A 15965-nucleotide genomic window follows, 5' to 3' on the forward strand; every position below is an offset into this window, starting at 1 on the left:
AGCTGAGCGAGGACTGCTCCTCGGAGTTCGCCGCTGAGCTTCGCTTCTGTCCGGGAACTCCGCAACAAGTGGACGGAGAGGAACTCGGTCTGATACTCGGAGACGAACTTTGAAACAGGAGCGAGAAACGGTGAGTAGAGTCTCACTCTGCTAACAATGGAAGCAAACTACACCCGGAGAGGTTTGGACGTTAGAAAACCGTTTGTGTGCTCCGTCTCAGAGTCCTGGGGATTTTTAATTTACCGCTTTAAACAGCAGAGATACATGGCACGAACTCATAGTGGAAAAAAGACGTAAAATGTTCTCAATGTTGACCTCCAGTGGGAAAAAAAACAACATCTTTTGAATGAACTACATTTCTTTTTCTTTTTTTTTTCTTTTATCAGATAAAACAAATATAACATCTATTCATGTCTGTTCAGGCTAATTCCTCCGTGCTCCGTTCGCCCGGTGCCCTGAACCCGAGCTGCTGGCCGTGACAGGTCGCCTGCGGAGATGCCGGCCCCGCTGCTGACGCTCCTCTGCGGTAAGTCGCTGGTGCGCCGAGCGCCTTTGAAGTCAGTCCGTGTTTGCTGCTTTAGAACGAATCCTCAGAAGTGCTTCAATGAGCGGGGGATGACTGCTCTAACAAGTGTCTCCAGGTCACGGGGCTTTCTTTGATTAGTGTCTGGAAAATGTGCAGCCTCGCGTTTATTCATGTTAAGCCTGAACACGGAGAGTTCAAGGCTCATTTTGCGTGAAAAACAAGCCAAAAAGAGATGAGCTGATTTTTATGTGGATCCACTGCAGACATGGTTTCAAGATCCCGACAGAGTTCAGAAGACCCCTGAGTGATGAGAGGCTTCTCTGCAGTGTAATTAGCAGTGACATGAAAAGTTAAATGACATTTCTTTTAAATTTATTTTCTTCTTTCTCACAGAAGAAAAAAGGCCAATTTGAGCTCATTATATCAGTAAAATCCTGCAGAACATTTGTCTTTGTTGGTCTCATTCACTCCCACAACAGCTTGTCAGCTCTGTCAGAAACAGTAGCCTGAACAACATCTCCCTGCTTGGAGATAAGAAGGCTGCTGGTTCTTTTTTCGGTGAGACCCCCGGTGCCCTGCGGGTCTCCGGGGGTCGTCCCCCTGTCTGTCCCTCTCTCTGTGGGTGGTGTCGCTCTGTTTATGGTCCTCCTAAAACAGCCCAGCTGAATCTACAAATAGAGACACCCACTCCACACCTACCTGCAGCGCTAACCGGGACCTCTCTGGATGTGTGTGTGTGTGTGTGTGTGTGTGTGTGTGTGTGTGTGAGAAGAAGTAAAGAATAGAAACAAACTTTACACATCTCCCTCGGTATCTAATGAGGGCGCTGCAGGCAGAGAGGATGTGTACTCAGTGAGTTAGAGATTTATCTGAGTAATGAGCCTCAATAAAATGCATCCTAATGCATTGTTCCCTGCAGCTCCAGGACAATGAGCTCCAGTTAAAGTCTATTAGTGCCTGCTGTCAGGACCTGCGGTGTCGCCTCACTCATCTTTATAATGGATAACAAAGCTCAGCGGCAGCTTTCAGGACACTTTAACTTCTTCTGGCACTTTGCTGTTCTCGTTGGCTCCAGGTAACATTAGAATGATCGTTAAAGGACAGTTTGTTTGTCATTTGTTTTACATATTTTAGTACACCAAACACAGACTGGATATGAAAGTGTTCGTAGCTTCAGGTCTGTAAAATGGTTCTGATCCAGAAGTGTCTTCCGCTGCAATACCAGCGAGTGCCACTAGAGGTCGGCTCCAAAAAGCCTCCGGCTCCATAGACTCCCATTCAACTTCTGTCATCAAATCCAAAGTGAATAAAATGTGTCCATCAGTTATCTCGGTGTTGTTAGCTAAAGTCACTCCTTCTTATTAGTTTTCTGGAGGTCCATCTGAAAATAATCCCTCATTCATTAGAAAAGAAGATTCAAGAAGACCTGTTTTTGGGGGCGTGTCTGTTTGATTGACAGGTCTGTGGTGCAGTCAGGTTACAGCTATCGGTGGGCGGGACGTAGTATCGTCAGGTTTCCAATCAGATCGGTCAGATCCACCTCTGGTTCCTCCCCCAGCTCGTCCAAATATGGTCACTTCCTGCTCCAAACCGCTCCGAACTAGCAAAGATGGTGACGGACAGAATCTGAACTGGAGGATTCATAACGTTCACAAACCAACGATGACATCACTGCTGCTGTTACTACTCTATATATACATTAAACATATCACGGGTTGCTATCAGGGTTCCTCCTGTCCATAGTGGCTACAGAGAAATCCTGTTTTTACTTTGATTCCAGTGGAAGTTCAGCTGAAGCTCAATATGACCGAAGTCCGAGCTCATGTCGCTCATATTAAATTCAGATCCACATTTCTGTCTTGTTTAGTGTTTAGAGGATCTTTAGGGGAAGGTAGCCGGTCAGCAGCACATGCTACACAGAAGTGGTCTACAGCATCTGAAGCTGGGAGATACAGCTCAGTTTATTTATCCCCTCTTTTAGTTTCAGGTGATCTCAGCATCTTCACTCCGGATTTAAAACTGAGAGACAGAAATGTGGGCCGAGGGCAAAGACGCCAGCGCAGGTTTCTGAGAAATAAGAATTGTGTGGACAGGCGGGACAATAATCCTTTTAGTTTACTGTTTGTGGACATGTGATCTAATCTAAACTTCTCCTTCGATGGAGAACATCAAACTCAGGCAGGACAGAGATTCATCGTTAGAGACTATTTTCAGTTTTCCTATTTCATAAACGTGAGAGACACGATAAACAGTTTTCAGGCTCCTCTCCATTTAAAGGCTCCACAGAGCAGCTGGAAGTGTCATATTTAACACATAATAGTTTTTTTTTTCTATTTTTGGCCACTTTGCAGCAGCCGGACCAAAACAGGCATCACAGACTGAACCGTCGGGCCTCCGGGAGCCGCGTAGTTTTATTCAACAGTAAGAATCCAGCTGAACCGTTTGTTTGGTTCCTGTCGGTTCAGTCTGATCCGATCAGAGCTTCACGGGCCGGATGGAGCAGATGAAGTTTGACTGGTAAAGATAGAAATCAGAGATGTTAAAATACGAGAGGGTGTCCGTTAGTAATGACGTTAAAACACCCTCCAGTGTAAAACTGTGATTATAACAAGTTTCCAACTAAATGAAACATGTAATCTAAATGTTTTCATATTGTGGAACAATTCACTCTCAAAATGTAAAACTTTTTGTTAGTGTGATCTCCGTTTCCATGGCAACACATAAGGTATGACTAACAACCGGAAAACAATCAGACGCCTCTTATGTAACGTATCTAATGTTTACTACTCCAGGAAGTAGTCTGACCCTTAGCAACCACCTAGCAACAGAGAGGATTTCTAGTCTCCAACTGAATAAATACAGAACATAGAAACACTAAACTGATCAGCTAGTTCAGTCTGGTTGGAACAAAGATGTCTGATGAACAAAGATATCTGATGGACAAAGATATCTGGTGAACAAAGATATCTGATGAACAAAGATATCTGGTGAACAAAGATATCCATGTTCTCATGTGTTTTTAACATTTTAGCTCCGTGTCATGTGTTCAAACCAAACCGGTCCAGCTAGCCTCCTCTAGGATTGTAAGTGCGTGACTATCCGTGGTGTTACGGTACGGGTGCTCGGAGCGACCAAAAAGGACCAAAAGAGACCCGACTTCACCAAATGGGTCATTTAATAGAACTATAACAAGTAGAAACTACATTATATTACATATTATATGAAACTATTCTAATTCTATATTCCCATTGAGGAGGTGGAGGGATATTTCTGGTGATGAGCAGGATGTGATGTCATGATGATTTGTTAAAAATGTTCAGTTGACCAATCAGATCTCTGGGGGCGGAGCTACTTGTTGTATGATTAAGTTTTTGAAAGAAGTGAAATGAGTTTTTAAGAAAGATCCCCAGAGAGCGATGGGATGTGTGCCGGAGCGTAACGGTGACCCGGTGAAGTCACTACACAGATAGAAGGACTGACGACGCCTCCGAGGACGAGCTGCGAGGTCCAGGGTTGTTTCCAAACCCCCAGGTCAGAGACGGGGTTAATTGGCGTGTGTGCAGATGTATGTCGAGAGATTGAAAGGACTCACCGGGACAAAAGAGTCAGCAGTCCCTCCACTCTTTTCTTTTTACTCTGCACTCTGATTCTCCCTTTGTGGGAGTCGGGGGGGAGAAGTCGAGCTGCAGAGAGCTGGACCTCTTCAGATGTCCTCACAAACAAGCAAACAGGAATTTAACCAGCTGATAATCTAACGTTGATACAACTGTGTTTTTTCAGGACGTGCAGCACGTTATTTTTCATGAACTGATGTGATTAAGTGCAATTAAAGGAGGCGCCAACTCATAATTATTCTATATAAGAAGGAAGGAAGGAAAACTTTACATGAAAGACGTCCAGGGTTTACCTCATGAACCTCAGTAAATCCTCTATAATTCACCTTTCTTGCAGGTTTATGTGTGTGTGAGGCTTTGTTAAACTCCTCTGTGTGTGTGTGTGTGTGTGTGTGTGTGTGGGCAGGTGAGAGCTGGTTCGGCAGTGAGAGGGAGAGTGTGTGTCCCGAAGCCTTTTGTAAGCGACAGCCTCCGGAAATGTGCGGATACCAGAACAATGGTGCGGTAAAGCCTGCGAACCAGCAGAGCTGGAAGCAGAGAGCCAGAGAGAGGCTGTAAAAAAGTAAAAGAGGGGGGTGACAGAGGGGCGAGAGGGGGAGGAGGGGGGCGGGGGTATAATCAGGACAAAGAGAAAGACTTTAGGCACAGAGGGGGAGGGAGGAGGGAGGAGACAGGGAACAGGTCTGTTGATATGAAAGGACGGTGAGTTAGGTTTCCACTGTCCTGTTGGCAGGGGCTCTTCTGGATGAAAAGAGGAGGAGGAGATAAAAGAGGAGGAGGAGGAGGATGGGGGAGGGGGGCATGGAGGAGGAGGAGGAGGAAGAAATAGAGCTGGTCTCATTAAAAACAATGGAGAAGGCTGGTACAGTGGAGAAGCTGAGTGGAGGTGAACAGGTGGACCTGCATGAGATGAGTGTGTGTGTGTGACGTCAGCGTGTTCTCAGATCAGCTGGATGAAGTTTAAGTTCATCAAATTCAAGTTCATCATTTTTAGGCGTTTTGATTTAATTGTTGGACTAAATTACAGTTGAATACTCTCAAGTTTTACTTCTCCTTCTTCTTCTTTATTTTAATGAGCGATGACACGCTGGCTGGCTGAATTTCCATGTAACTGTTGAAACCATCCTGAAAGTGTTTGCACCCTGCAAAGCGGACCGAGTGATGGTTCGGTCCGATCCGGACTGAGACCCCTCCCCCTCTGTTGTTGTGGTCCCAGGCTCCTTTCACACCTGCTGCTTTGGTTCGGACCGAACGGAAAAGTCTGAAGGTCCGGAGCAAACGAGGAAGGTGTGAAATGACCCACACCATCTTCAAAGCCGCTGTTGAAACACACTGAAACTGCAGCTTTAAGGGCCTTGAAAGTGTTTTTTACCATAAAACCATCTTTTTTTGTGCATCTGTGATGTTTTTACGCACCTGAAACTGGAGCAGAGAGCAGCAGCAGAGTTAGTGATGAATTACTGGGGAGCAGAGAGCAGCAGCAGTGAGTCGGGTGGTGGGGAGCGACGCTTGTGTTGTCGTGGGTGAGAAACTTGTGTGTTTTCAATGTGTTGTCATGTTGGAGGACCCTGTTGCCATGGCGCCACAGCTCAGGTGGTTTGCAGCGACTGTTTCCCCCCCCGGACGCCTCAGTAGTTCCCTTTGTCATTTGACATTTGTTCAGATTTATTTTCTGAAAAAGTAGCAGCCCCTGTAGCCTCCGTTAGAAGGTGATGTTTTTAGCTCCGGAGGGACATTTAAACAAATCCATCAAAGAACTTTTTATCTCGAAGGTACATGATTTTTTTTTGTGCCTCCAGACTTTGTGTTTGTTACATTATCGACAGAAGTTCAGTCACCTTGTCACCCGGACACTGGGCTCTTTATTTGTCTTTATTGCCTGCAGTGAATTTTGACGTAAATATATTGTGCTAAATATGGTTGAATGACTTTATATCAGCATGTGTGCATATTTACAGGAGGGTTATTTATTTATAGAATCAGTGCGTCTGTTTAGTCGGTAGTGTGACTCTGTAAACCAACATTGAGTGAACAGAGATGAGAGGAGAACACAGTGGGTTATTATTACTGAATCAAATGTGGTGATTATCTGACTCATAAACATGAAGTATGAAACCTCCGTATGCACCGCTTCACTTCTCATGTCTCCCCGTCGTGTACATCCTTGTCTTGACATTTCATTCTTTTGATCCTTTTACTGATACAACCCACAGGCCTGTAATCTAACAACAGGATCATGAGAGTGTGTGTAGTGCAGCTTGTTAAAAACACTCTGAAACAGCTGTAATTATCCAACAGCAGACAGGCAGCAGGTAGTCTGATACTGAAGAGGAGGAAACCAGGATGAAGTCAAAGAGACAAAGAAAGTCGTAAAGATGAGTTTAATGTGATGCTTATTTTTATGAGATTTTTCAGATTAAACTTGTGTTGTTATTGAAGACAGGATGATCTGTAGTCACAGTGTGTAGTGGTTTATTCTTGTAGTCCTCTTGGCTTGTAAACTCAGATGTCAGATCTGTGTTCAGTGTATTTAGTTGATGTTGACGTGAGATATCAGTATGACGACACTACAGCTGCTGATTTTATTATGTTATGATCATTGACTGTATAAAAGTGTTCGTAGCTTCTGGGTCTGAAAAATGAGGCCTTAAACTGCAATACCAGCGAGTGCCACTAGAGGTCGGCTCCAAAAAGCCTCCGGCTCCATAGACTCCCATTCAACTTCTCTCATCAAATCCAAAGTGAATAAAATGTGTCCATCAGTTATCTCGGTGTTGTTAGCTAAAGTCACTCCTTCTTATTAGTTTTCTGGAGGTCCATCTGAAAATAATCCCTCATTCATTAGAAAAGAAGATTCAAGAAGACCTGGTTTTGGGGGCGTGTCTGTTTGATTGACAGGCCTGTGGTACAGTCAGGTTACGACTTGTTAACCGAGTTAATTCATATCTCAGGCGGGAAATAATGGTGTTACTTTGTGCAGCTGTTGAGCAGAAATCTGCGAGATTAATAGACAGTTGACTAAATAACAACAAGTTGAGTTCAAGACACACGAGTGAGTTTCAAGCATTGTTTAAGCAGCTTTTCTTCATCATCAGTTCAACCCTCATCTTCACACACACTTCTCCCGTGTCTTATACATTATTACTGGACACATACAGGTTGACCCTCCTTCAACACATGTGGCAACTCCAACATTAAACAGTCAGACACAACACAAACATTAAAAATGTAATTAAACTCACTCAAAGTTGTAGAAATACACAAAAAAACACAAATTCACTGTAACACACAAACTGCTGGAGAAAACACAGGCACAAGTGTTTGTAGTAATGGACACACAATAATTACACAGATTATGATAAGGCTCAAAAATGGCAGGAAACACACACACACACACACACACACACACACACACACACACACACTCTCACTCTCAGGTCTCATGTGCTGTAGTTTTCTCTCTTAAGTGGAGCCAGATTTTCCTCCATCAGATGCTCCGATCAGCACCAACAGCAAACAGAGCTGCACTCATGTCTCCCCGAGCAGCGCCACGGCAACCACACGCCACGGCAAACACAAGCCACGGCGAACGCCACAGCAAACAAACGCCGTCACCACGAACCTGACCTGCCGCCACTCACGCTCCCTCCGGCCGGGTAACCGATGGACGAGCTGCTGGACCGACATGCTGCTCCCAACATCTGCCGGCCATGTGGGCCTCTGGTCTGCTGGATTTATGGCGCTGCAGGGAGTTTGTGGTCGGTAGCTGGATTTAGATATCATCTTCATCTTCATCATGAAGATTTTTTTATCTGAGGATATAAAATCTCTGTTTGAATTTAAATCCGGAGTAGCTGCAGATGTGTGAGACTGAAGTCTTGCAGGACGATCACTTCACTTGTCTCCCAGACGATGAAGATGAGAGCAAACATGGTTGTATTGTAGCTTCACTGTCCCACCTGTCCCTCCATGTGTCCTCCCTATTGGGGGGTGATTCAGACGTCCAGAGGACGGATCAGGAACGTGAATGTGTCCTCCGGTGGGACCAGCTGCTTCCCATCAACACGTCCTGTTAATATAACCGTCTGTGTGATTGGAAGAGTCCGACCTCACTGAAACCGTCTGGTGGACAGCAGGAGGCGGTCAGTAACGAGTCAGAGACCAGAGACCAGAGTCAGGGACCAGAGTCAGGGACCAGAGTCAGGGACCAGAGACCAGAGTCAGGGACCAGAGTCAGGGACCAGACACCAGAGTCAGGGACCAGAGACCAGAGTCAGGGACCAGAGTCAGGGACCAGAGACCAGAGTCAGGGACCAGAGACCACAGACCAGCGAACAGAGTCAGAGACCAGAGTCAGGGACCAGAGACCAGAGTCCTGAGAGTAATGAGGGATTATTTTCAGATGGACCTCCAGAAAACTAATAAGAAGGAGTGACTTTAGCTAACAACACCGAGATAACTGATGGACACATTTTATTCACTTTGGATTTGATGAGAGAAGTTGAATGGGAGTCTATGGAGCCGGAGGCTTTTTGGAGCCGACCTCTAGTGGCACTCGCTGGTATTGCAGCTCCACTCTCCCACCTGTCGCTCCATATCTCCTCCCCATCGTGGGGTGATTCAGACATCCAGTCAGAGGCACTTCTGCATCGGCCTCATTTTTCAGACCTGGAAGCTACGAACACTTTTATGTACAGAAACATTCGGGGCAATTTTTATTCCATCTTTTTTTTTCAAAATGAAATTATATTAATGCTATTAACTGGAGTTTTTTATAAGCCCTCTCCAGCTGTGGACCTCTTGCAATGTCAGCACCTTTCACAGACATGACGGCGCTGCATTGGACATCCTCCTCACTCTCTAAAATGATACATGACACTGAGATCAGCGTCCATTTTTATAAGGTCGTGTTGTGATTGAAGGAGGGTGGAGGCAGTTTGGGAGGTGAACAGCAGGGCAGAGAGGGAGGTGCAGCAGTCATCAGAAGACAAGACAGACGGGAGGAAAAGAGCTGAGAATAATAAAGAGGCGAGGAGGGAGGAGAACAGCTGGATGTTTGGCTGTGGGAGTCGACCATCCGTCAGCTGAGTGCAGCGAGGACGGAGAGGGAGAATGTAAACTAATTAGCTGAGAGGAGTTAAAAATAAAAAGGCTGTTGACTTTTCTTGGCCTGTGTCTTTAAAGCAGCTCAACATATCCGTGCCGGCACCCAAGAGGCATGCAGCTCGTTGCCTGTTTTAAAATCGTGCTAATCTTGTCTGTTCACCGCCAGCTGACATCGGATCTGTCAGTTTAATATTCCCGGCAATGTGTTTTGTCCTCACCCTCTTCCTGTCTGAGGGGATGTGCAGTGTTTCCCCCGAAAGAATCGACAAAATATGAACGTACTCGTAGAACTGCAGTTACGTCCAGAAACGACTATTTATTTACTTATTTCCTGCACATCCGCATCATTTCAACTCAGCAGGAGAGTTGTGCATGCATTGCTGTGACTCGACAGACACGCTAATGAACTACATTCGTTACGTGACTAAAGAAACTTGCATTATCCAACCAGTAGCTCCGCCCCAGAGATCTGATTGGTTAACTGAACATTTTTAACAAATCATCATGACATCACATCCTGTTCATCACCAGAAATATCACTCCGCCTCCTCATGGGAATATAGAATGAGAATAGAGTTTCATATAATATGTAATATAATGTTGTTTCTACTTGTTATATTTCTATTAAATGACCCATTTGGTGAAGTCGGGTCTCTTTTGGTCCTTTTTGGTCGCTCTGAGCACCCGTACCGTAACACCACGGATAGTCACGCACTTACAATCCTAGAGGAGGCTAGCTGGACCGGTTTGGTTTGAACACATGACACGGAGCTAAAATGTTAAAAACACATGAGAACATGGATATCTTTGTTCATCAGATATCTTTGTTCACCAGATATCTTTATTCATCAGATATCTTTGTTCATCAGATATCTATGTCCATCAGATATCTTTGTTCTTCAGATATCTCTGTTCATCAGATATCTTTGTTCTTCAGATATCTTTGTTCATCCGATATCTTTGTTCATCAGGTGTCTTTGTCCATCAGGTGTCTTTGTCCATCACATATCTTTGTCCATCACATATCTTTGTCCATCAGATATCTTTGTCCATCAGATATCTTTGTCCATCACATATCTTTGTCCATCAGATATCTTTGTCCTTCAGATATCTTTGTCCATCAGATATCTTTGTCCATCAGATATCTTTGTCCATCAGATATCTTTGTTCATCAGATATCTTTGTTCATCAGATATCTTTGTCCATCAGATATCTTTGTCCTTCAGATATCTTTGTCCTTCAGATATCTTTGTCCTTCAGATATCTTTGTAGATATCTTTGTTCATCAGATATCTTTGTTCCAACCAGACTGAACTAGCTGATCAGTTTAGTGTTTCTATGTTCTGTATTTATTCAGTTGGAGACTAGAAATCCTCTCTGTTGCTAGGTGGTTGCTAAGGGTCGGACTACTTCCTGGAGTAATAAACATTACATACGTTACGATAAGAGTCGACTAATTATTTTCCAGTTCATAGTCATACCCCGTGTGTTGCCATGGAAACGGAGATCGCACTAACAAAAAGTTTTATATTTTGAGAGTGAATTGTCAGAGTTTTACACTGGTGGCTGTTTTAACGTCATCAGTGATGCATCGCTGTGTGTTTGTTGGTGGCGTCCATGTGTACTGTCTCGTCTGTCCGTTTGTTTGTTTGTTTGTTTGTTTGTTTGTTTGTCTTTAGTTTCCTGGGATGTTTACACTGGTAGATATGACAGCAAACTGTCTCGCCGGCCACTACCGTAGGAATGTGCCACGCCAATGTCACTTCCCGCCTTCATACACACACACACACCTACACACACACACACCTACACCTACACACACACACCTACACCTACACACACACACACACACACAGCTGGTGTTTGTTGTCGTGTGTGGTATCATCAGTTCGATCGAGTTGTAATTTAGAGGATGGCTGTGAACATATTTTCCCACTTGGCTGCTTGTGATTCATGTTGATGTGATTTAACACAAACCTTGTTGAGCCGTTATTCCAGCGGTGGAAATCTCTCCCTGTATTACACACTATTTATTTTAACTTTTAGTACGTGGATGTGATGCTTTAATCTCCTGGTTGAGGAGTTAGCAGGTCAGTCCTCAGTGAACAAAAGATAAACAAGTAAACTGTTTTTATTTTCTCAGTTTGACTTTGCTTTGTGTTGGTACATAGTTAATAACTCAGGATTGTATAATGGAAATGATACCGAGGAAAACGTTGGCGGTGAAAAGTGGATCAGTTTTCCTTGACTTTTGTTCTCGTCTTTCAATGTTTGGAAAGACGACAACAACTCTTCAAACTCCTCTGACTCAGAGCACAGTTTCAAAACATGGAGAAATGCTGAGGTTGATTCACCTGCTGTGCTCAGTTCGTAACCAAAATATATGATTAATGGATTTACACTGTCATTTTCATATTAATTACACATTTTAGGTCTCCTCTGGATCTGAATGTCAGCAGTTACATTCATTATTTCATTGATTGGAAATATTTCTGTAATTTATCACCATCTGTAGATAATAAAAACACACATTCAAGTAAAAATCACACTTAGATACACAAAGATAATTCCATCTACACTTTTTGCTGTGTTAAACAGAAAACTAGTCGCTGCCTCACATGTTGTCGGCTTCTTTTTGAAGGAGGTGAAAGACAAGAGCACATTTTTTCAACTGAGGGACTTTTTAAAAAGTTGAGTGCGGGTCGCCTCGAGTGCTGTTCTTTCTGTTTACTGGCTTAAAAGCAGAGTGGGAATCAAAGACAAGGATGAAAGTGAGGAGTAAAAGCAGAGCTCACCTGGGGGGGAGGAAGGGGCGGGGGGGGGGGGGGTTGTTGAAAGGAAACTTGCACACCATCCTGTGTACTGAGTCACGGCCTCTGACAGGTACAACACGGCCTCATCTGTCTCAGAGTCCCATTTCACCGTCCTTCAGTGTGAATATGATGACATCACATCCTACAGCAGCCTGGTTGCTGCTTCGCTGATGTGCAAGATGTCATATGAACATCGTTGCATGATATTAAACATGATACAATTTAAAAAAAAAAAAAAAACGTGTGTGTGCAGCAGGCTGTAGAAGCTGCAGAGCATGATGGGCTAATGGCTGGTCGAACAGCACTGCTTTGTAAGCTTTGTGAGCTGAAACCCCCTCACACACACACACACACACACACACACACACACACACACAGCACCACAGCCTCCCTCTCCTCTCTCAGCTGTCAGCCTGCATTCCTTCTTGTCTCTCCATTAATGGCTACAGAGGGAGAGAGGAAAGAAGAAGGAAAGAAACTTTTCTAAAAACGAAACAGTAACAGATTACTGTTTAATCTGTCCAGTGTTTCCTTAAAGATGTTCAAAACTATAGTTTGCCTGAGTCCAGTGTGAGTCTTCATGTTTTAACTACAGTCCAAAAACAAACATATTCAAGTACAAGAAAACAACAACTCCAACCAGCGAACTGGTATTTCTGCTGGATAAGTACTTTAAACAGTTCAATGAATTATTAAAGAAGATGTGCACCTGTGAGGTTCCCTGGAAAAGAGCTGGTCAGGCTTCTTCTTCTTCCTGTTTCTTGGAGTCTCGGCTGTCCAGGTTGAATTCTTGTCAGTCAACTAGTTGCCAAATCACAATCACCTAATTGTTTTAGCACCTCTTTTAAACTGGTCTGAAAAGCCTCAGTACCGGTAATAAGAGTCCCACTGATACCGGCTGTCGATATTAGGGACCAAAGAAATTCTGATACCGACGTATCAGCCGATATTCTTTTTGTATATAATGTCTATAGAATGTATATCAAACCTTATTTTTTGCAGTTATCACTAAAACGTGGTTATAAAACACTTTTGACAGAATGTTTTACAGTTCATCGTCCACGCTGACATCAGAGAGACATGATTGTGAATAGATATGAAAAACACACAAATAGAACCGTTTCTAGTTTAACCGCAGCATCTTTTGTTTTTTACAGTTCTGTAAAAGTAGTTTTCACATTTGAAATTATTGGCAAACAAATATACCGATAAATCAGAGATAGGCCGTTATCGGCAGATAAAATCAGTCGCAATATCTGTTCTCTCTAAACATATCATGACAACTGCAATCAAGTTTGATTTATAGAAATAAATCAAGAAACTCTGAATGTGAATTGATTTGAACTGTTGTGTGTTGTTTGTTTGATCTGAAGATGACAAACTGTTTCCTGCCTTCAGACTGTCTAACATTTATTGAGTCTTCTGTTTTCATTATTATCTCTTCTCTCAGCTGTTATACTCAGACCTGTCACAATTATTATATAATCCACAAGACCTAAACTGGCCGCAAACATTTTGAATAATCATTAGAATCGTTTCCAAATCCTCTGCAGAAAAACATCTTAATGAAACTAACAGGAACACGTCGTAGTTCATCCCTGTTCCCTCCTCGTTCATCTCCCTGCTCCCTCTTCTTCTTGGTGGTTTCCTGGTCTCAGTGGAGAAACAGCGCCACCAACTGTTTATCTGGAGGCGCTCAACTTATGTTATTTGAGCGATGAACATCTGTCGACATTAACTTCAATGACTTCGTTGTAAAGTGAAACACTAAAGCTCTGCTGTGGGAACATTTTGGTTTTAAGCCGAATGAAAAAGGAGAACAGAAAAAACCCAAACTGGTAGTTTTAATCATCATCTCAGATTTCATAACCGGCCTCGCTCACACTTTCTGTTCACGTCCTGCACCTGCAGCGTCTGCAGTTCTTCATGCAGCTGAAGCCTCTTCACTAAATACATTACGATGGATATCACCTACTGATCTCTCCTTCAGCCCTCCCTCCCCCCTTCTCTCTGTTTAACTGCTTTACATCCAGAGGGGGTCTGACAGTCAGCTGGGTGACCCCGAAATACTCTGAACACTTTGTTCAACCTGATAATAACAAGAGCTGCAGGTCCTGCACACAAGGAACGAAATGCACCAACTCGTGCGTTATAAATGTGTAAACTTATGTAAAGTGTCTTAAAATGTCCTGAAGTGTTCAGCTTGTCAGTTCATGTAATGTAGTTTAGTAATACAGAAATAGAAGTTCAATATTCTGCATGTGTTGTTGTCACGAGGCTGTGGTGATGTCAGCGCAGCCGAGATGTGAAGCTGGCGTTGTTTCACACACACACACACACACACACACACACACACACACACACACACACACGTGTTTGTGTTGTTTCCCTGCCTCCTAAAGTCAGAAGGTTCTTCCCTCCTTCTGGATCTGGACCGGTTGTGTCTCAGGTCCTCATGTCAGCTGTTATCTGTTCTGAACGAGCACCTGATACCTCCACGCTTTAGACACCAAGTGTGTGTCGGTGAAGCGCCTGTCACTATGAATGAGTGCAGCTTCATGCAGAACAGGGCATGTGTGTTTGTAGAGGTGCACAGGTGTGAGTGTGTGTGTGTGTGTGTGTGTGTGTGTGTGAGTGTGACCTGCAGTGTGTCAGGAACATCTGCTTGTTGCTCTCTTGGCTGGCACCAAACTGAGACTTGTCCCAATGCCACGCAAACACAGGTTTCCTCCAGAGCGTGTGTGTGTGTGTGTGTGTGTGTGTGTGTGTGTGTGTGTGTGTGTGTGTGTGTGAGAGAGAGAAATGCTGCCCCGTTCTGTTCCCAGCAGGCTCCGTATCTTCAGCTGGCCTCACAGCAGTGTCAGACTGAGATAGTGGGCCGTCTGTGTGGACGTTAACCAGTGAGAGTCGACCTGTAGAGAGCATCCAGGCACCGACAGGTACGGGAGGCAGCCCCCCACCCCCTCAGCATTAAAACTATCACTAGTCAGCAGAGACACCTGATTATGGAGAAGGATGACATCATGGCCAGCTCACAAGGTTATAATGCTCCCCAGGGAAGTTTTTAGGATTACTTAAAAAACTCCTTGAAGTTTGAAAAACATTATAAATATACTTTCTTCTTCATAAAACACGCAGCAAAGTTGATTTTTCTTTGAAGTCCGACTCCTGCCTTGTTTCCGTCCACGTGAGCAGCGTTCCTCCGTCCTGCCTTTGCTGGCACATCGCTGTGTTTGTAGACACGCCTGTTGATCAGTGGAATCGTGGGACGCCATTGGTCGGACTGTGTGTCGTCTCATCCGTGCACAAGATGAACAAAACCTCGAACCTGTCATAGAAAAAGTCCTCATAACTCCACAGGGTGCCTTTAAGATTTGCTCAGTAACGATCTGTGAAGTGAAGGACGAGAACGACTATTTGAAATTACTACACAGAAAATGTGCTGTACAATGTATTTAAATAATAAATGCTTTTCTTTTATTAAAAGGTAACTTTCCTTATGACCCTAATTTTTTTTTATCTAGTTAATGAACAACTGAACTGAACTGAACTTGATTTGACTAAATTTAATTAAATTTTATTCAATTTTATTTTATTTATTTAGTGCCAAATAACAACAAGTTATCTCAAGGGACAAAACGTAGTCTAGTTGGAACAAAATATCAACACAACATTATAGAGACTTGACTTGACTTAACTTTTTGTTTGCTCAAGTTAAATTCTTCTTTTTGTGATTAATGTTTCTGCTCTGTGTTGAAATAAAGCAGACTGGTGCAAAAAAAAAGAACAACAACCTGGTGTTGATGTTTTTATCTTTCCAGGAATGTGAACCGTGTTTTCAGAGCTCGTTGGATGTGATCCGGTGTTTCAGAGCTGTAACTTACATTTTCACCACGTAGAGAGTGA

The 15965-nt window shown here is 43.6% G+C and overlaps 1 protein-coding gene across 1 annotated transcript in view; it reads left to right on the forward strand.

Annotated features, from left to right (window-relative positions):
• The window catches only part of lamb2 (laminin, beta 2 (laminin S)), a 54347-nt gene continuing 38382 nt past the window's right edge, over positions 1-15965 (forward strand). The window contains exons 1-2 of the mRNA XM_069169136.1: positions 1-130; positions 423-526. Of these exons, the coding sequence (XP_069025237.1) occupies positions 496-526 (31 nt within the window). The 5' untranslated portion in view covers positions 1-130; positions 423-495. The remainder of the gene's footprint in view (positions 131-422; positions 527-15965) is intronic.

The sequence above is a fragment of the Embiotoca jacksoni genome, unplaced genomic scaffold, assembly GCF_022577435.1.
Source record: "Embiotoca jacksoni isolate LCO1_2020_lvr unplaced genomic scaffold, fEmbJac1.0.p SCAF_43, whole genome shotgun sequence".
In the NCBI taxonomy this organism is placed as follows: Eukaryota; Metazoa; Chordata; class Actinopteri; family Embiotocidae; genus Embiotoca; species Embiotoca jacksoni.